Consider the following 22,443-nt stretch of genomic DNA (forward strand, 5'->3'; position numbering starts at 1 on the left):
ATGTAAAATGATTAATAATTTAAAAACACAAGTTGTAAAGGGCCTTCTTAAAAATTTCAGCAAATGTTACATTAAAAGAATCAACAGAATACATTAAAATTTAATGTCATATAATAGAAACATCTTGTAAAATTGGATATGGAAATCTGATGAATCCCAATATCTGACTGTTTGATTAATATTAAAAAATTTTATTATGTGGACTTTACTGGAAAAATATGTTTCTTAAAAATCATGAATATAAAATTTAGGAATAGAAGAAAAGATCAAGGACATCTGAGCCAAAAACATTAGATGAAAACATTTATTTACTTTTTTTTGTTATAAAAACAAAAATAAATCCAAGCAGATAATGAAATAAACATGTTCTTTAAAGTATCACGTCCTGGTTTCTCTGTCCTAGACTATGGTAGATAGAGTCCATGGGAAAGGTTCCTGGTACATTCCTGGATGCTACGAGGTCTCCATCTTGTAACCATGCTTCTCCAGCTCAGCGCTGCAACAAGACACAGAAGATCAGTATTAGCAGATTTCTTAAGCTGCTCCTAAGACAGAATAACTAAGTCAAGCTTGGATCACCAGCTTAAAAGCATTATAAAAATAGCTGTATTTAGTTCCTAAAATGAAACAGTAAGAAGGAAATTGGGTATCAGCTAAAATAAGTTAAAAATTTGTTTATCCTCTAATTACATTTTATTTTCATTAATTTTTTCATATATAAACCTACTTATAAAATAAATGAGACTATTTACTATCCTCCAAGAACCTTGCAAATACTATAAAGTCCTATCTCTAACGTATATTAAATAGAATTTAAAATATTCCTTTAGATTTAATTATTTTATGTGTATGAAGTTTTGCTTACATGCACATGTGTATACTGCTTGTATGCCTACTTCCCAGAGAAGTCAAAAGGGGGTGCTGAATACCCCAGAAAGGGGATTAGAGATGGTTGTGAGCCACCACACAGGTATCAGAAATTGAGTCTGGGCCCTCAAGAGCAGCAAGTGTCTAAATCAATCTCTAGTGTAAGCTTCTGTTGGTCTGGCTGTCTGGGTGGAGATAAGGACTAAAATCATGCATGCAAGATGGACACACTACCGCTCAGCTGTATTTCTAGACATTTCAACAAATCTTCGAGACTTACAAAGTTCACATAAAATTTTATCAATTGTACAATCACCCCAAATATAACTATTTAAGGAAGGGAAGTAGTTCCTGTTCAACAAATGGTGTTGGGAAACTTGGATGCTCACATGTAAAAGCGAGTTACACACACATCCTATGTCAAAATTCATTCAAAATTGAAGGCCTAAGAGTAAGAGCTCAGCTATATAATTCTTCCAGAAAGACACAGGGATAAATCTTCACTATCAATTTAGTAATAAGTTCTGATACCAAAAGTATGAGTAACAAAAGAAAAAATAAACTTGATCACCAAAATTTTGAATTTGAAAATGACATAACAAAGTAAGAGACAACCCAGTAGCCTATCTGACAAGGCTTTAATACCAAGAATAAGCAGACTCGCCATTCTGCCAAATGTTATACATGGTCAAGAAGTACACAAAAACCTTAGTTAGTAGGGAAATTAAAATAGAAATTACAAGGAGATAACTGCTTCTAAGCCTTCACTTACAAGATTTAAAGAAAAATAAATGAATAATAACATGTTTGATCATTGCTATTGGAAAAACTTTTCAGTGATTATAGACAAGTCTGACAGTTCTTTAAAAAGTTAAAACAGAATTACCATACAACCCAGAAATGTCACTTCAAATTCCCCCAAACCTGAAAATAGGTGCTCAAATCCATGCCCATGTGTGTTCAAAGCAGCACATGTATATAAAAAAGTAAAAACGTCTCTAAACTGCCAAGCACATAAAATATGGTCTAGCCTACATTAGAGAATTACTGACTTATGAAAAAGAATAAAAGTACTACTATATACTACAGTATTTCTAAATTTGGGAAAGACTATGCTAAGTGGAAGAAGCAAGGACATTATCATTTACAATAGCATTTATATGAAATGTCCAAAATATGCAAATTAGGTGAACTTGTATCAAATACAATAAAGTAGACTACTATAACTCCAATCTTCAAAAACGAGAATTACTTATTGAATTCCAAAATTAGATCTATGATTCTAATTTCTGCTCAGTTATTCAACACTGGTTGAAAATACATGTTGACAGGATCCAGTTCATGAAAAACAGTAAATATGCTTTTATTTAACTACCCTTTTAAAAAGAACAGAAGTTGTGTGCAATTTCCTGAAATGTTCCTGTTTAAAAATCCAAAGCTATTATGTCTGATTTTACATAATGAAAGAATTATCTCAAAAGTTTTAAGAGGACAACTATCTATGGAAGCTGGATATTCCATGTTTAAAATTAATACTAAACTACAATAAAAATGTGGCTGAAAACCTACCGTAACTGATTGGAGAAGTCATCTTCTACATTGTCATCATCCCAATTATCCTCCCAAACATGTGCATCTTCATCTTCATCTAAGCCAGCCCAGTCTAAAAATGGAAAGAGATGTCTAATTATTTCTCATAGGATATTTCCACACACATAAATTTGCCATTATGTACCCCACAACCCAAAAATAAAACAAACAACAATTTACCTAAGAAAAATTATAATCTTTCCCTACAAATCTGCACATTTGCTCTAGTTTTCCTCTCCTCCATACACAACAGGGCAGCTGGGCACAATAAATTCAAGTGATTTTGTCAGCACACACCAGCCTCATGGAAACTCAACTGGGTCAAATCCAACATCAAGATGGTATATGGACATGGGTTCCTAGGCCATTGATATTGGCAATTGATAACTGCTTTGAGATTAAGAGTCGGGTTTTCTTAAGAGCCTATAGTAAGCTGACCACGCTCCAAGGGAAGGCCTAACATTTAGAATGTATAGGAAGCACATACTGGACTTGATGGGTGTGGGGGAATAAGACACAAAGTTGGGTAGGTAGAGCTGGGAAGAATTTGGGGGAAAAGATGAATATGATCAAAACACTGTATGAAATCTTCAAAGAATTAAAAAGAAACACATTCAAATTATAAGCTACTGCTAATATTTAGCAAACAGAAAGCAATACAAAACTTAGACGTTTTTTGAGAGAGGATATCAACCAGATCAAGAGTGGTGTTAGCCGGGCGGTGGTAGAACGCCTTTAATCCCAGCACTTGGGAGGCAGAGGCAGGCAGATTTCTGAGTTCGAGGCCAGCCTGCCTGGTCTATAGAGTGAGTTTCAGGACAGTCGGGGCTACACTGAGAAATCCTGTATTGAAAAAAAACAAAAAACAAAACAAAACAAAACAAAACAAAACAAAAGTGTTGAGGAGTGTGGCCTTGCATTCTTGATCTTCCTGCCTCAGATCCCAGGTGCTGGAATGACACTTGTGCACCGGGAAGCCCCACCTGACTTGTGATGAAGGAAAAACCTAAATATGCAGAGTGGGACGGAGATAGTAAATTTTTGTTCTTTTTCCTCTTTCCTTTTAGCTGTAAAGGGCAGGCTTAGATAGATTTCAGCTTTACTTAGAACCAGAAAAACATCCATGTAAATATCTCTAGGCATTCTTATAGAGGGTAACTGTCTATTGGGTTGGAGAGATTGCTCAGTAAAGTGTGCATGTATAAAGAACTGAATTTGCTCGGACTCAGCACCTGTGGTGGCAGGCGCCTATAATGGTGAGTACCTGATTCAGTGAGGCCGGGGGGAGTGGGGGATGGAGCTAAAAGGAACAGAGAAAGACTGTTCATGTTCTGCACACCTGGGCACACACTCTGCATATATGTATACACACACTTACAAAAATAAACATCTATTGATAAACAACACTGACAGTACAGAGACTCTAAAGCAATTATTCAAGCAAAGAATTAATCAATTAGTTAGCTTTATACAACCAAATCTTTACTGAATACTTCTTGGAAGTTACCTCCAAAATCTTTTTCTTTGTGCTTTTGAATACTAACTTATGGAATGCCTGAATTAGGAACTGCATCCCTGATTCATCCTCTACTTTTAGTAAGTCCTTCAGTAACAACAGTTCAGCAATACACTGTTAATTTCCAAATATATCGCCACTGTTAAAACTATTCTTTACACCTTCTAATTCTATATGTAACTGACTCTTGACACAAATCTAAGATCTAACTAGCCTAAAGAAGGAAAAGCAGAGGAATGATCCTAAAATTTCTTTTCTATATATGCACTAAATTCTTGTTATTTAGCTCCTAAATTAATCTTCTATTCCTATTACCTTTAGTCTAGAATGAACATTCATACTAGACAAAGTAGGCCCCTATTGCTGACAACACTATGCATTAGGGCACATGGACCAGAGAGGACTTGAACTGGCGGTGATCTGAGAACATTCACCTCCTGCCTGAGGAATATATTTCACGGTATCAAAAGGTGCTATGCAAGCTTCCAAAGGCCTCCCCAGCTATGGTGCCTATGAACCACAGTGATGACCAGCCTGACACCATAACCCTAAGCATGAATAGTTTGATGGTAAGCCAAACACTCTAGAATTGGATTTAAGGTCTGCTGAACAGGAGGGAAACCATTCTTGGTAATGGAAAATTAGCCAACTATCCAGGGCTAGTGAAGCCATGGATATTGGAGGAGAACCTATAGCCATCACTTTACTAAACCAGCACAACCAATCCCTAACTACATTCTAAATATTTATATATGTACCCACAGATAAGTTCTCCTTATCACAGAAACTGCTTTTCAACAAATGGAGACTATTAACAGAAAACCCCAACTGATCAAATACAGACAGCAAATGACTGTGTCCAGCCCCAAATGATATTATCTGCAAGACAATTTCTAAGATTCAGAGATCATTCCAGAGAAGAGGACACAAAGATTGTAATGCAAAGGAATAGTAGGTCAGTTGTGTGACTGTGTCTCTTCATGTCAGAAACTATACCAGTAAAGTCTCACCAACACAGCTAAGTAAATAAGACCTGAACAAGATCACCAATAGACAGGCTAACATGGAAGGGGGAAGCTCATGAGGCCTCAACACTAAATAAAGAGCTACAGACAACTACAACTACAACTAAGGAGTGCTAAGAGCCGGACAACAGTGTCCCCAGGGAATCTTGGCAGTGCCAAATAGTCCTGAAAACATGTGTCTACAAGTGACATTAGACAGACTTATATATTTAGGAACACGCCACTACCACCACCACCACCACCACCACCACCACCACCACCACCACCACCACCACCACCACCAAAGGAGAACATGAATTTGAAAGAGAGCTGGGGAGGGGAGGATTAGAAGAGGGAAAGAGAAGGGGGAAAATGATGTATTATATTATAACCTCAAAAAAAAACATTTAAAATAAAAACCCCAAAACATCCACAATGTTCTTTTTCATCTGCTCCTTCTACTTTAGATCCTGAAAAATTTAGCCTCCAAGGGAATGCCACTTTGATCAACTCTCCCACTTCCTTCTATTTTAATGATGCCAAACTATCCCCAAAAGTATATGACCCTGAACGCCTGCTTAGGTTTACACAACTGCTATAATCCTAACTGACAGACTTTACAGGTTAAAATATTGTTTTAAAATAAAATTACTTTTCCAGGTGTGGTTGCACACACCTGTAATTCCAGCACTAAAACAGAAATAGAAGTTCAGGAATTCAAAGCCAGCCTCAGCTACACAGAAAAGTGCTGTATGAGAAGTACAGCACAAAAAAATTTGAACATTCAAAAATCTACTCAGTTTCTTCTTGTTTGTCATGTGTCTTACTTACACACGTCCCTCTAATAGAGAAACTGTATAATGAAGAATGACTCATCAGATCTTAGTTTTTACACTTGGTATTCTGAAATGACCTAACCTTTTCCCTGGGGTATGTGGGGTATGCATGTGAGTGTGGGAGTGCAGATGCACATGTGTGGAAGCCAGGGCCACTGGGTGTTCTCTCTCGTTCCCGCATCTTACTAAGGCAGGGTTCTCACACTGCGTCTGGAGCTAGGCAGGCAGCCAGCAAGCCCCAGCCATAGACAGTTACTGTCTCTGTCCTCACCATCACCCCCAGTTCTGGGTTACAGGTAAGGGTAGCCATAAACAGCCTTTGCTGTGGACACTGAGGATTCAAACTCAGGTCCTTATGCTTGCACAGCAAGCATCCATAATTCTTAACCCACTGAACAATCTTCTCAGTATCTGCTTAGAATTTTGTAAATGATCAAACCCTTGATGTTGTTATCATTGTACCAACTTTTGAACTCACTCACTACTTGACTTCTGCTTCTTAATCCAAACACTATCCATTTATTCACCATTATAAAAGCTATCACAGCTTCTTGAAGAAATGGTTAATTTCAAATCTATGACATGCAAACAGTCAGGCAAGTTAGATTTATTTTTTAAGGCTAGAAGCATGTCAAAGCTCAGAGAGTCTTCCTAAAATGAGTAACATTGAATTAGGAAGAACAACAACAAAATCATGTCCATTTACAACAAATATTGGACAGAAAAATAAAAGTATAAAAAATGACAGAATTAGAAACGATCATTTTTTCAAAACTTCATTGCAACTGAATAAAAGATCATTAACTACTATTGAAGTTATGGAATAAAAAGTGGGTGGATAACAAACAGGACAGACTGCTTCCTCATTATAAAGGGAAAATTTGTGAGGCATAGCCACTGTCATCTTAGACAAGTACACAAACAGTATCATCACAATGTAGCATGTGCTTCTTAATGTAAGCAGTAATAGATACTCATCACCTCTGTAGACCTCTGGATAAAGTTAATTCTGAATCTATAAGATAAAAGAGAAGGTGAGACTTTCTATAACTGACCTCTTCAATGAAGTCAACAACAAAGAGCCCAGGAGTGGCACCACCTACAGTAGGCTGAGCCCTCCCACATCAATCATTATTCAAGGAAATTATTCAGAGGCTTGCATACATGTAGGACAAAATGGTAGACATTTTCTCAGTTTAAGTTTCCTATTCCAAGATGGTCCCTAGTTTGTGTCAAGTTGACAAAAAACTCATCAGCACAAAATTCCACCTGTGGTAAATACCACCTCTAGAATTTTGAGTTATCACAACATTAACACCCTGGGCAATACTAATTAAAATATGTCTCAGTTCCTTAGGAATAACATCTACCATATCTGCCTCTGTAATTCTAAATAATAACTAGCACTTAGCGCAAGAACAAGATCATGGAACATGTATAAAATTCCAAATTACAAAAATAAAATCTGGCCCTGTCTATTTTTATTTAATTTCCTTCACCTTTATCCCAAACCCAATAATTCTTGGATAGTTTCTAGGAGTCTGACCTAATCATGAGTTTCATCTTACTAGTGGCTTATTAGAAATACAGCAAGCACCGAACCTACATAAGTTTGCACCAGGTCCTTTGAGTATTTATTATGGCTTTGGTTTAGTATTCTTTTGGTGGGATTCCCCAGTGTGTAGGTCTCTGCTTCTTGTGCCTTCTCTTGGGCTCTTTTCCTGTTTTTGTTCAGTTCCAAAGGTTTGTATTTTATTATTATTTTACCTTATTTTATTTTGCTTTATTATTATTCCTTAGAAGTCTGTTTTCTAAAGAGAAACAGAAAAAGAATGGCTCCAGATGAGAAGGGAGGAGGGGAGGAACTGGGAAGGGAAATCATAACCAAGACATGTATGTACACACACACACTGAATAATGGGAGAAGAAAAAAAGAAAAGAAAAAAACAGCTACAAAGATTTCAATCTTGTTGGTCTTCAGTCTGTGGCACTTGTCTGAAGGCTGTAGAGCTTCTTTCTGGTAGGCAGACCTGCCTGGTTGAAGTACATCACCAGGGGTGGACGTGGACTTTGGAAAGTAGTCCAGCTGAGCTTTCTACCATTCTTAAGGACAATCGTGTGGACAAGGCCCTACCTCACACACCAGGAGACATGCTTTCCGTGGTATGATGGGCTGACATCTCGCTGAATCTCTGAGCCAAAATAAAATCCTCCCATAAATTGTTGTGTCAGTGTGGAGAAAATAACACAACTTAGAACAGAAAGAGGGAGGAAGGGACGGAGAGTGTGATGGAGGGAGGAAGACATTCATGATTTGACTTTTTTCTGTACATAGGTAGTAGATTCAAAACTATTCAACAGTGGCTCACAAAGGAATTTATTCCAGTTACATACTTGAATTTTTCTGATTTAAGAACAGAAAGAAGAAAAGTACTTCTATTTACCTCTTTCCGCACACCAGAAAAGAGGAGAAATTTGGAAGACATCATAGCTACTCTCTTCCTCCTTCAACCCCCAGTCACATCTTTTCCCATTTTAATCCCTAAATATCTTAGTTGTTCATCTCTTCCCTATACTTAATGTAGCTATGTCAATTTGGGTGAGACTATCACTGTGCCTTTTACTGTCAACAACACCACGGGACTATTATGTGAAATCATGAGAAATGTTACATGAAAGAGGCAACAGATGCTAGGATGACATTTTAAATACAAAGGAGCTTAAAGAGGAGACATGGCTCAGCAGTTAAGTGCTTATAGTTCTTTTAGAAGACCCAAGTTTTGATCCCAGTACCCACAGTTCATAACCATGTTTAATTCCAGCTCTGGGGATACTGACAGCCTCTCTTGGTCCTCTGTGGGCACCTGTATGCATGTAGCATACACTCACATAGGTGCATACACACAAATAATAGTAATGTTTAATAGAGCTTTATTTCAGACAGTGTTTCTCTACATCACAAAATTACAAAAGATCCATAGGATAGTTTTAATTTTTAATTAAAATTTAACAAAGACTTCAAATAACCCCAGATTTGTTAATAAACATCTAGTTTCTTGAATGTCAAACTTGTACTAGAACAACTGAATTTACTAATGATTGACTGGTAATATTCCTTTCAATTCTCCATATTCCCTCCAGTCATACTGTATTGACTATAGTTCTATGGCCATTTAGTAATCTAACTAGTTTTTCCCCTAAAGAAATGTTATTATTAAACCCTTCCTTATTAAAATTCAAAGGAAACTACTTCATTAAATTTCCTTACAACAAATTTAGGCTTTGTACTTGAAGTTTTTATAAAATGCTCAAGACATGACTATTTAAAAATTACTGATATTTAGAACTAGAGTCTTAAAAAAATCACTCTACATTATCCTTTTTGGTTTGAGAATAATCACCATTACCACAATCAAAACCAGATGAAGAAAAGGCTGCCTCACAAAAAGACACTAACTTTTTAAAACCAATCCTCCACCCTTCCAGTCTTAAAATCCTGGTTGTAAATATGCTGTTTATTTAGCTACAGCAAAAAAACAGGGAATGACAAATACCTGTTGAGATACTTTTAGGAATTTTTATAATCATACCTGATGGAATTTAAAGTTTAAAAACAAAATTAGCCAAACAATAATCTGAACAAAGACTTCACATTAAGTTTTTGAGAAACGGTGTGTGTGTGTGTGTGTGTGTGTGTGTGTGTGTGTGAGAGAGAGAGAGAGAGAGAGAGAGAGAGAGAGAGATGCCAGTAAACCTACAATAGAAGAATATGTAAAGCCACTTAAACATCAAGCCAACAGTCAGCCTCAGCCTGAAATACTTCCAACTAAATAATTTCCTGTTAAGTAAGCAGTTTCCATTTGCAGTGGCCCCTAAGAAGGAAATGATCATGTGTGGAAAGACGTAACTTAAAAGTATAAAATAATAAAAATATAGTACTTTTTGATACAGCTTATAAAGTCTTTCAAAAGCACTGCAGAACCTTAATTGTCTTCGAAAGCAATTGCCTTTTTAGAAACACTAAAATTATAGGGTTCCAAAAACTATTAATCCAAATTATTATTTGATTCAAAATGTTGATTTTAATATTGTTATTACTCGGTGTCATTCAAATGTCTCCATGATGGCTTTACTTCTTTTAAATTTGTGAGAAGGGAACAAAAAAACTTGTTAATTTGTAACCAAATGCTTCAGAGAATCACCAACAAGAAATGTAACTGAGTTGGTAATTTGTTTTATGAAGTGCCAATTCTTAATCTGAAAGTCAAAATTCTTAAGTCTTTGTTTCTTTAAAATGGTGTGATTTCTAATGTCTCTCATTGAATACGGATGAGCACTTTAATCAGCCTTCTCATGCTTTAATAGAAGAGACAGTAAAGGGCAGGAATAAAATTCTTTGAAAAGTAAAATGTCTCACAAAACAAGGAAGGCAATAAATACTATAAGGAAAGGCTTGAGGATTCATGAAAATAGCTCTATTTCCTTGGTAATTTAAAAAATTACATTGTATGTAAGTATGTCTACATAAGTGGGTGCACAAGCCATGGTGCACATGTGGAGGTCAGAAGACTGACTACTCAGAGAAGTCAGTTCTGTCCTTCCAGCACAAGGGTCCTAGAAATCCAAAGCACAACACCAAACTTGTTAGCAAGGGCCTCTACTCACTGAGCTAGCAGCTAACGACCTTGCATGCTGAGTCTTTGGCATTCTTATATAGTTTTTATAACTTTATTGTTTGTTGGTTACAAAGTTAGAAATGCTGGATCAAATTCTTCACTAGTCCAATAAAAGTAAATATATTTTTAAATTTTAATACCTTATCCTAGGAGTAAGAGCACTAAAGTTGATTCAGATACCTTCCAATATAAATGAATAATCTGATATATTTCTTCTCAACTACATTTATTTATTGATTGATTGATTGATTGTGTGTGTGTGTGTGTGTGTGTGTGCATGAAGGTACCTCCCACAGTGAGCATGTGGAAGTCTGAAGACAACTTGGGTGGCAGGCCTTTTCTCCCACAATGTGGATTCCAGAGATCTAACTCAGGTCGCTGTCAGGCTTGGCAGCAAGCACCTTTAAACCTGCTGGGCCATCTTGATTAACACAAGAAATACCTTTCTTTTGAATTACAACTATTAAACATTTTTAATCATTTGCTTTAGGAAAATTAGCCATATTGTCAAATCAGAATATAACATCTATTCTACAGAGGAAATAACAGTTTTGCTTAGTAAATAAAATTATGTATGACCTTGTTCTGTGAAAATTTAATAGAGTTTAATACCTCCAAATATTATTTCCAATATATATAAATCCTCTATACCAAATACAAAAGTTATATATCTAGTTACAATTCGTGTAATTTCTGAATGCATAACTAACATGGGTACAAGAGGTATTTGAATTGTGTTTGAATATTTAGATAGAACACAAAATTGACAATTTTACTTAAAGTCTTAAGGCATACCTTATATCTAATGTTGTTCTTTAATGTATTAATGAATATACATTTTTAACTTCAACATTAACGGTAGTGCTAGAATTGTAATTAATTACAGCTATTTATTTCAATGATTCTGCCTCCAAATATGTACTGCTTAAAAAAAAAAGTAACATGTTTTGTTTTGTTTTTTTTACAAGAACTGGAAATAATTTAGTAATTCTAAATTTAAGACCTTGTCTGAAAGTTAGCTTTCTTCTCATTTGCCAACAAAAAAAAAAAAAAAAAATGTATTTGTGACTACCTTTAAACTGTAAAGAACTAAGACTACCAAATATCTCATCTATAACACTGATATCAGTGTCGGAAACGCTGTTTCTTAGAAAATGTTTTTGATGTTCTCATCTTCTAACATATGTTAAAATATTAAGTATGCACCCTTGGAGAAAAGCCAGGTGTAGGAGGACCAATGGGGGTGGTGAATGCAACCAGAATGTGCTGTATAAAATCTCAAATAAAACAATAAAAATATTTTTTAAAAAAATCAATGAAACTGAATTTCATCAAACAGGAAAATATATATGCATATGCAGAGCATTATAGGATGAAACTATATCAAACTGCACACTTAAATAAACCAGAGCAATTACAAACTACTATGACACAAATATGAGAATGGAGCGCACCAACTCCCTCCCCTTTAGATTACAAAACCAGAATAGATTCTTTTCAGAACTTTGATTTCTATAGGTAACTCCAATACAAACACATCTATGTTATAGTCTACTCTCTAATGTCTGTTTAGTAGACAAGGTACCGAGCACAGCACCACTTTCTCTAACATGTCAAAGGAGAGCTTTAGAATAAATATGCAAATGCAATCCATAAACAATGGTGCTCCCAAGCTACTGATGAGCAATCCTAGCCACAGTGGCAAGGAGTCTAAAGGAAATGTCTAATGCTCAAATAACCTACAACAGCCATTTATAAGGATCTTTTTAAAATTCTCAAATCAAAGACTTTTCATCAATAACATGTATTTGACAGAATATTTCAATTTTGTTCACTTTATTAATCAGTATTTTCAAATTTACTTAATTTAATAGAACTTCCAGAACTCATTATTCTCAAAATGCCCTTATGACTTAAAACTCTTACCTCAAATTTTGACCCTGCTTCTTACTACTCAGTGCTATTCAAGCTGAGCTCCATCATCTATTTCTTGGGCACAAACGTACAAAACTCAAAGCCTTTGATCTCTGGCACCCCATATATAACTAGCAGACCAACGTTAATGAGTTGGCTTCCTGTTTCTCCTGCTTTCTCATCCTCACCTCACTCCTAATACCCTACTGAAGACACTTCTTATCTCAGTTACTTCAACAATTTACTACTTAGTCCACCTGACCTCGGTTCTACCATTCCAAATTAATTCTGCTGGTTTATTATCTCCCAAATAGTTTAGTGCCTATACAAAACTCACATGCCTCATTGTCAAAAACAAAATAAGCAAATAAAAATAACAAACCCACAAAGCACATCAAATCTACTTAAGAATAAAGTCCAAAATGATTATGACTTAAAAGATTTCCAAGATCAGATCTCTAGTTATCTACATTTACAAATACTATTTCTTAGTTCTTTTTTCCTTAAATAAGTAGCTTTAAAAAATTACTGAGGGGGAGAGGGGGAGAGGGGGAGAGGGGGAGAGGGGGAGAGGGGGAGAGGGATATGTGCCATGCTATATAGAGACCAGGGGATACCTTAGGACAGCTTGGTAGAGTCTACTCTCTCATTCCACCTTCATGTGGCCTCCAACTGAGGCTTGCAGAGCAAATTTTCACCCATACCATCAGCACTAGGTCATCCACAAATGATAAACACACACGTCTTTTCACCTCTAAGCATTTACTTACCCCTTCTTTAGGAAGGGCCTTTTGACATTTTAATCTCTCTCTGTCTTAAAGATTTATTCATTATTTATAAGAATGTTCTGCCTGAACATATCTGCACACTATGTATGACTGGCGCCCATGGAAGTCATAAGGAGTCAGATGCCCTGGAACTAGAGTTACAGGTAGTTCTAAGCTGCCATGTGGTTGCTGGGAATTGAGCCCAGGCCCTAAGCAACAGGTGCTCTTAACCACAGAGCCAACTGTTCCCCCAATTCCATTCCTTACATTATCTGTTCCAACAGTTCTAACTCGTGTCTTCAATCCATGAAAGTAATTTTCTCCTTTTTTTGAACTGTTATTGGACTTAACACTTAGCTGTGTTCTAATATCCCAATACACACACACACACACACACACTCTCTCTCTCTCTCTACAGAAGAAGGGAATAGAAATCTCACTCAGAAGCACAACAGATAATATAGACTAAATGAAAATTGTTCATGTTTAGCCAGGAATATGGGTATGGATGGGGCTGAGGGTAGGGGTGAAGCCTTAGAGATTCTTCCTGAGATAGGCATTTCCTAAAACTAAAGCACTCTGCATGGTGACAAAGCCACTAGTCCTTATTTCTCAGCATTTATATTTCTTACTACATTCAAACACAGATCCTGTAGAGTTGAAATTTGCTTCCGTACAGTATCTAACTAGTGTGACTCCAGTTATTTTATTTTGTGAAGCTCTGGGTAAAAAGCCTATACGTCACAGAGCTGTAATGAACAGTAAGAGACTATGTGAAGCATTTAGGACTGACAATGGCAACTAAAGTCATTTTCTCTCTCTCTGTATTCCCCAGTAACATATAGGAAGCAATTAGTATATATCAAATGAATAAATCACTTGTTACAAGTTAATTACAGAAGCACTTGTAGGGTTAAAAAAATTCAAGTAGAAAAACCTTCAGAATAAAGACAACTACTGAATTGGATAAAGATATTTGGTGAACTTTAAACACTTCAAAAGAACATATAATTTTTGCAATTTTTACTTCTCTTTTAATGTTTTCATAATTCAGTTTTCAATGAACAAAACTTAACAACCAGGTAAGATGTTAAACACAGCACAAGTCACAACTGCTTGTTGTTTGCTCATTCTACAAAAGTACTAATAGCTAATCATGGTTTCTAAAGAAGTATCTGTTGTGCTGTCTAACATTCTGGTTTATAACTCTTATCTCCTACCTCAGTAGGGATTATTCATTCTGATTTCCATGTATCCCTAAACAATGTATACTATATATATACAAAGTATGCTAGTTATATGTAGCTGTACATCTCGTGTGTCCTATAATGTTATATGAATAGCACTCTACAGAGGGGGTGAGGGATAATTCATACTGAAAGAGGTCATGAAGGTGGGGACCTCATGATATGATTGGAGAACAAAAAGGAGAAAGCAGTCCTTCCTCATCACTTTGACTAGGAATGACTGTCAACCTGTCTCACTAGACTGAGAAAATAAAATTCTGTTGTTTAGGCCAGCAGTCTATAGCATTTTCTTCCGGCAGCCCAAGAAGGCTAGCACAATTAGAAAAACCTTTCACAACTCAAATTATTATGCATAAATCATAGACAAACTAAAGATTAGGGTTAGCAATTCAAAAAAAAAAAGTATAATACTTAATCTCCCTCCAAAAAAAAAAAAATCAATAGAAAAGAAGGGGCTAGGAGATAGCTCAGTTGGGAAGAAAAGAAGGAGATAGGAGATAGCTCAGTTGGGTAAATGCCTTCAGTACAACCGCAAAGACCTGAATTTGGCTCCTCAGCACCTGTGGAGAAAGCTGAGTATGGTGGCATGCACCTGTAGTATTAGGAAAGAAGAGAAGATCCTGAGGGTTTGCTGTACCTAGTCTAGCCAAACTGGTGAGCTTCAGGTTCACTGCGTGAGATCCAGCTTCAAAGTAAGATAGAGAAGGTTGCCCCTGGTGCTAACTTTGGGCCTCCATATACATATGCACACATCACATATGGCTAAAACAAGAAGAATGAAAATGACCTGAAATAAAATGATAGAGTTTCTATTTTCATATAGCAGATTGGCAATGACAAAAATGTTCAATACCTGGTGCAAGAAAGCTTAATAAAGAAAATATGAATTGTAAGTGGAAATATGTATCAGCCTAACACTTCTCAAAAGGAAACCTGAGAATATATGTTTAAATTTAAAATGCATCTGCTTTTGGATGAAGTGCCCAAGGTAATTAAAGGGAACATTTCTATGAAGAGGCAATATATGTGGTCAGTGTGTCACAGCTTAGAGAGAATGAAAACATCATCTATCCTAGAATGAGGAAGAAAGAGGGAGAGCTCTGCCATACAGAGAGCTACGCCCAAAAAGGAGAGCAGCACTTTACAGGCCAGCAGAAAAGATGATAAACAAAGGCCAACACATTTAAGAGAAGCAGACAATACATTGAGACACAGTGGCCAGGTGTCTAGTTACTAGAGAAGGGAGTTATCAATGTTGAAAAGGCAAACAAAAAGCTACAAGGAACCTGTGGTTCTCAGCTCCAATGGGAGGCGCTAGATAGACTTATGGTTTTACATATCCACATATACATATAACTGCATGTTCTCTTGTTCCTTCCTCTGGGACAATAACACCCTAAAAGCAATGAGCATCACTAGAATCAAGATCCTGTTCTCCACTCCAACCAAAGCAGGGAAACACAAGATTGGCTTCATGCATCTTGTGTTACACGGTAGCAAATGTAGAGAGAATGAGGAGGACATGTAAAAAAAAAAACAAAACACAAAAACAAGCCTGGGATTTTCTATATTCATATCAGAAGATAAGAATAAAATTATAATTCATTGAATTAAGAATCCATCAACACACAGTAAGATAAATATATTAGAAATAAGCAAATAAATGCATTAAAGGCTTGGAGATTAGAATTAATATTTACATAGTTCCAACATCCCTCCCTCAAAACAGTTATTGTGATTCAAAATTTTACTTTTTTAATACATTTATTTATTTATTTACTTACGATTTTTATTTCATGGGCAGGTGTTTTGCCTACATATATGTTTGTGTGAGGATGCCAGTTCTCCTAGAACTGGAGTTACAGACTGTTGTGAACTGACTGGGAATGCAACCCCAATCCTTTGGAAGGGCAGCTAGGGCTCTTAACCACTAAGCCATCTCTCCAGCTCTGAATACAATTTCTAAAAATGGACATTTGGACCTTCTTATTTACCAAGTAGGCTAGGTACCTTCTTTTAAAGTTTGAGTGACACAAATTTTCTATTTCATACAAGCACCATGCAACTAACTTAAATGTTGGATGGTCTTGTTTATATGACTACTACAACACATTTAATAATCGTTAATACCAAAGACCCTGTTGGTACTAGGTAAACCAAATGGACAGTATGGAAAACAGTCAACAATGGTCCTGTTGGCCTTCTATATTTATCTAAGAACAAACAAACAAACAAACAAAAAATCCTTCTAATAATTAGTACCAATGTTCAAGATAATTTTGTTTGTTTTTCAAGACAGGTTTCTCTGTGTAGCCTTAGTTGTCCTGGAACTCTGTAGGTCAGTCTGACCTTGAACTCACTGAGATCAGCCTGCCTCTGCCTCCCAAGTGCTGGGGTTAAACGCGGGTGCCAGCACGCTCAGCCTCAAGTTAATATTTTAATGGCATTCTTCTTATAACAAATCTTTCTTAATGTATCTGGGTATAGCACAGGGGTGGTGATTTGAATGAAAATGGTCCCCATAGGCTCACAGGGAGTGGCACCATTAGGAGGTGTGGCCTTGTCACTGAAGGTGGTCTTTGAAGGCTAAAGAAGCTCAAGCCAGGCCTAATGACACAGTCTCCTCCTTCTGCCTGCATGGATCCAGATGCAGAACTCTCAGCTACCTTTCCAGCACTATGTGACAAATAATGGATTAAAGTCTGAACTGTAAGCCAGTCCCAATTAAATGTATTCCTTAAACAGTTGCCATAGTCACAGTGTCTCTTCACAGTAATAAAACCCTAGCTACACATTTAAATTCCTTGGCTCCCACTCAAAATGCTGGCCATTTTTACCTCTACGAGTCATGTGACTGGGATACACTAAAGCACTCACCAGATGTTTAGAGTTCGACAAGATGCCCTACTTTGTCAGATACCAGTGAGGGCCTTAGTTACTCAGCAGAAGCTCAGCAGACAGACTCTCAACTGTATCAAAGTCTTACCCAGGAATTTAATGGGACAGTTGTGGGGAGTAGTATAGTCCTGATTTTTCTGTGTGTGTGTGTGTGTGTGTGTGTGTGTTTCACTGGTTATAGACAAATTATACAATAACAGCAGAACTCCTGCAAATCCTGTTCCCAATTTCACTTAAAATATTCTAAAAAAGCAAGACAATAAAAACCAAACATCTTAGCTCTAGTAAGGGAAAAAGCAAACAATCACTGTTTCTTCCCACTTTTATCATCCACTTCTAATTGTCAGTGAAAAGAAACCAGCATTACTTTAAAATCCTTTCAATATCTGTCCAACAAGGAAAAAGTAGTTTCAAGTTTCAATTACCCAACAACTTCCAATTTTATAACCCAATCTATAACCACCAACCTAACCTGCATGTATAAAATTTGAAATGTTCTCACAAAGTTATTACCTGGGTCTAACACTCTTCCTGAAAGCCTCCAGAAATATATTAAAACCAGTCATACCAGAACTTTCTATTTGAATGGTTTCCTTACAAAGCCTATTCTCACTCAACATAAACAACTAGAAATTGTGTAGATTACACAAAGATTCTAAACATGATTTTGTAACTGCTCAGTCTGAATGACCACTATAGTACATACCCACCAATTAGAATAATTTTCAGGAATTGCCAATGTAACAGATTCAGACTAAACAAGAGAAGTGGGGGGATAAATGGAACATTTGTTCCTTTGTACCTTCAGAGACTCATTCCAGATGTTACACTTTATACTGAAGAAGAGTTATTCAATGAAACAATAAGGTCTCCATGCAAACACTAACTTATAGTTTCTCTTTAAAATAAAGTTTATCTTTCTTTAAGATCACTAAATTGAAATCCCATCTAGCAGGTTCTTATCTGGGAGGGGCTGTAGCAACAACATTCCCAACAGACAAACTATGAAAACAATTCAATGACTTGCTAGTGACAAGTTCCACAGTGTACAGTCTACACATAACCCAAGAAAATGTTTCACTTACTCTTATTAGTGGGTTTGTCAACGGTGTATTTTTCCTAAAGGGCAATCACAAGACAAAAAAAAAAAAAAAAAGGGCTTTCCAAAAGGAAAACACTTGAAAGTAAATCAGGGTACAAAAAACCTAATAATAGAAAACTCAAATACTGAAAGATTCAAGTTCTAAAAGGTATTTCTAACATCTCCCCAAACAATGCAAATGCCAAGACTGGAGGTCCATGAACCACATTTCAAGAGCAACAGAGAATCTATATCATGACAACACCAAAAATATAAAAGAACATGTTTAGTCGCAAACAAAAAAGTTCTTCAGTGTTCTTTCAGTGTTCTTTTTTCTTATTTCTTTCTTTTAGTTTTTAATCAAAGATTTTAATTTGTAAATATTCAGTAACTAATACCCAGTGACTTAATCTTTATATACAGCAAAAAAATCTCCCTAATTTAAATTAAGGCTATGTTAATTGCTAACTAGAGAAGAAACACACATGTTCATAACAAATCATTTCAAACGTTACTTCTCATTCTAAATGTAGATTAACGACACACTAGACTCTATCCATTAGAACAGAGTACAACACATTTGGAAGATCAATAAATGACACTGTACTTACAGAAAGTCTCTTGTGCATTCTTTTGTCTTTAGGATCTTTGCTTTTCTTTAACTTCAATGAAATGTTTAAACACAATACACCTGTCAACACTCTAAACCGACTACTGCTCAAAATACAGGCTCTAAAGGACAGACACTAAAGTTGACAAAAGATGCTGAAAAAAACTAGTACATCGTCAACTGATGGTTACCTCTCAATTTTTTTCATCAGTTCTCCACTGTCTAGTTCTTTTAAATAGAGTCTTGCACTAAAGGTAAGGGTAAAAGTTTGGGTGGGTGCATTGGTCAGAAAGACCTTTTAGCTTCTGAGCTGGCCACTTAATGGCAAGAGTTTATGTCTGTTTATCTTTTAACATGTGAACTCTATTGCTTTAAGATTAGATGCTGGACTCTACAATGCAAAACAAGTGTCTTAACCATGTCAATTGTATGTAATAAGGAATAAGAACCACCTGAAATAAGTAGTTGGAATAAGAATCTAACCTGCCTCACTTAGCCAATTCTACCACGAAGCTCTGTTAGGGGATTATTAATGAAGCTGAAAACAAATCATCAAACTGAACAGATAAATTCATTACCAAAACAAAAGGTAAACTATCCCATATCATATTACAGAAGCCTAACTCGGAGGAAATATATCTTCTGAAGTGATTTATGAGGTTGCATAATATACAAACATGTTCTCTTTCACTAAAACTAGATCATACGCAAACAGACTAAATGTTCCCGTGATGTGATTTTATGCACACTGAGATCACAGAGGGATGGGGGGTAACTATGTACAATTTTTTGCCAAGTGGTAATTGCTCGATGCCTCATATGTGCTACAATTCTCTTCCTACCATCTTCAGAAAGACAGTATAACTCACCTTTTAAAAACAAGGTAAAACAATTTGGAATTCTACTCAAAACAATTAGTCAATAAAGTAATCAATTTGAAAAACTAACATGGCAACAGAGACCTAGCAAACAGAAGATAGTTGCTAAAGTTAAGGGACTTTGGTATAAATTAAGTTTCACCATTTTCGTATACAGTGTTGACACTGGGCCTGTTTCTCGATTGTTCCAAACTTCAGTTTCCTTACGTGAATAATGGTAAATACCTTTGTATCTACTGCCTATATTTGTGGAAATGGATGGTGCCAATACAAGCGAAGCACTTATATTCCCAAGATCATAGCAAACTCTTCAACATTACCTATATTATTACCTGCAATAAGTTAGTTTAGAATGCAGATGTTTATGAGTTTTATAAAGCTTGGGTTAATTCAAGTGACCATATATGGAGAGGAACAGAAATTGAGGGAAAATTTGTAATGAGTACACCACACATGACTCTGCCATCCTACTTCACAGGGTTCATTCGCGCTGTCCGAGGAGTAGACAGCACCGGCTGCCTGGACAACAGTGAGATTCTGAAGTTTAATACCAAGGGGAGGCTGGGAAAGCGAAGCAACACCAGCGACTGTGGAGCTGCGAAGAGTCCCGGGTGGAAGTTAAAGGGCCACAACCTCGCTGCGCCCTGGGCCCAGCTCCACCCGGTTCCTCCCAGCGACGAGGCACAAAACACTGGGTCGCGCGATGAAGCAACGGCTACGGGGTCCGGGACTCCGAACCCGAGGCCCGGGCACCCGGAGGCCGCGCCCGGATCCGCGCCGCTGGGCACAGCTCATTCCCGCAGACTCAGAGAGCAGGCCCGGCGCCGTCCCACCGGAGGCCCCGGGCCCAGCGCGCGGCCCGGCGGTTACCTTCCGCAGGAAACTCCTCGAACTCGTCGTCCTCTTCCAGGAGACCCAAGTCGACAGGCTGCTTCTTCTCGGACATTGCGCTGCGCCAAGGCCCACACCACACAGACCGGCCGCAAAGTTAGAAGCCTTAGTACTTGTGAGGCGCCGAAACTGCCAACGCCGGCGCAACCATAGAGACTATAGGGGGAAGAGCTACAGGGCAGCGCGAGGAATGCTGGGATACCAAAGGTCCTCCCAGAGCTTCCTGCTGGTGTAGCAGGTCCTCCTATCTTGAAACAGTGAACTGTTTTGTTTTATAGTGGGTTCGTTCGTTTTATTATTCATGTAGTTTCCTAAGTATGAAAGATTTACAGAGTATAAAATTACTAAAGACCATTACTTAGCTTACAACCACGAACAGAAATCTAGAAAGATAAAGTAACATCAGATAAGAGCAAGGAACATTATTCCACTACTCAAACCTATTCCTTGAGCAGTCTGTTAAAAATCTCCACATCACAGGAAACCCAGGACCAAAGGCAGCCAAAGTCACGTATAAACTAGACAATTCTGATCGTCCTCCAACTTTTCCATTGTGCTCTGCCCGTTGACCTTAGAATTGTATGTGTACGGTCTTTGTGTTCTAACTAGTTGACAGGTTGATGTAAAAAATAAACGAGTAAAAAATGATGTAACGTTGTATTGTTGTTCAGAAGATACGATTTGATTTCTTTTTCATTGTTTTAATTGTTGTGACACATGGATAAAACAGGACTATGACAGATGAGAGAAAAGTTGGTGTCTAAATTAACTGCACAGCAACGTGTATTTGACGAGCTTATAAACAAACCTATGCTCTATTGTGTCTAAACGGGTCTTAGAAGAGGTACTTGATTTCTCTTTAGTATAATTTATTTGCAGCACCACAATTAAGACTATACATATGACATGCATAGTTATAGATGTGAGTATAACTATTAGATAAGAAGAAAATTGAAGCAGGTCTGTAATCTCTACAACTCAGGAGGTTGGGGCAGAAGGAATTCTTGGGTACAATATGAGTTTAAAATGAGCCTAGACAACTTAGTGAAACTGTGTCCCTAAATTAAAAGTAAACAGAGGGCTAGAAATATATCCCCAATGGCTCACTACCTGGTGCGAGGGAATTTAAAAAAAATGGAGAAAAAGTTTGAACAAGTCATATGTGATTTATGGATATAAATATGCATAAGGTCTGTTTTTTAAAAAGATATATCAGAAAGTAGAAAGTGGAACATCTTTTGTAGGAAATACTGTATTTTATACAAACAGTCTATCCTAATTTCATCTCAATTGCTATAATAAAATACTCTGGCAAAAAAAAAAAAAGCAGTGCAGAGGAGAAAAGCTTCATTTGGCTTGTAATTCTAGGTTATACTCCATCATTGCAGGAATGTCAAGGAAGAAACTTGAAGCCTATTTCACATCCATGGTCAAGAACAGAGAATGAACGTGTGCCCATAGTGGGCAGGCCTTTCCATCCCAATTAATGTAATCAAGACATTGACTTATAGATATGACCATAGAATAACCCAATAATAATTGCCTCTCATTGAGACATTCTTTCCCGTTGATTCTATATTGTGTCAAATTGACAATTAAAACTAATCATTACACACACAGTTCCCTGGTCCAATGTTCATTCTTTCTAGATCTTTAAGATTAACTCAT

The 22,443-nt window shown here is 36.8% G+C and overlaps 1 protein-coding gene across 1 annotated transcript; it reads right to left on the reverse strand.

Annotated features, from left to right (window-relative positions):
• Positions 1 to 290: 290 nt before the first annotated feature.
• Sem1 (SEM1 26S proteasome subunit) lies at positions 291 to 20,950 on the reverse strand. Its single transcript, XM_052173223.1, has 3 exons — positions 20,755 to 20,950; positions 2,437 to 2,530; positions 291 to 496 (listed from the first exon to the last, which is right to left on the reverse strand). Exons 1-3 carry the CDS (start codon positions 20,828 to 20,830, stop codon positions 454 to 456), a joined length of 213 nt encoding a protein of 70 aa, XP_052029183.1. The 5' UTR covers positions 20,831 to 20,950; the 3' UTR covers positions 291 to 453.
• Between the last annotated feature and the right edge of the window lie 1,493 nt (positions 20,951 to 22,443).

The sequence above is a fragment of the Apodemus sylvaticus genome, chromosome 2 (assembly GCF_947179515.1).
Source record: "Apodemus sylvaticus chromosome 2, mApoSyl1.1, whole genome shotgun sequence".
NCBI lineage: Eukaryota > Metazoa > Chordata > Mammalia > Rodentia > Muridae > Apodemus > Apodemus sylvaticus.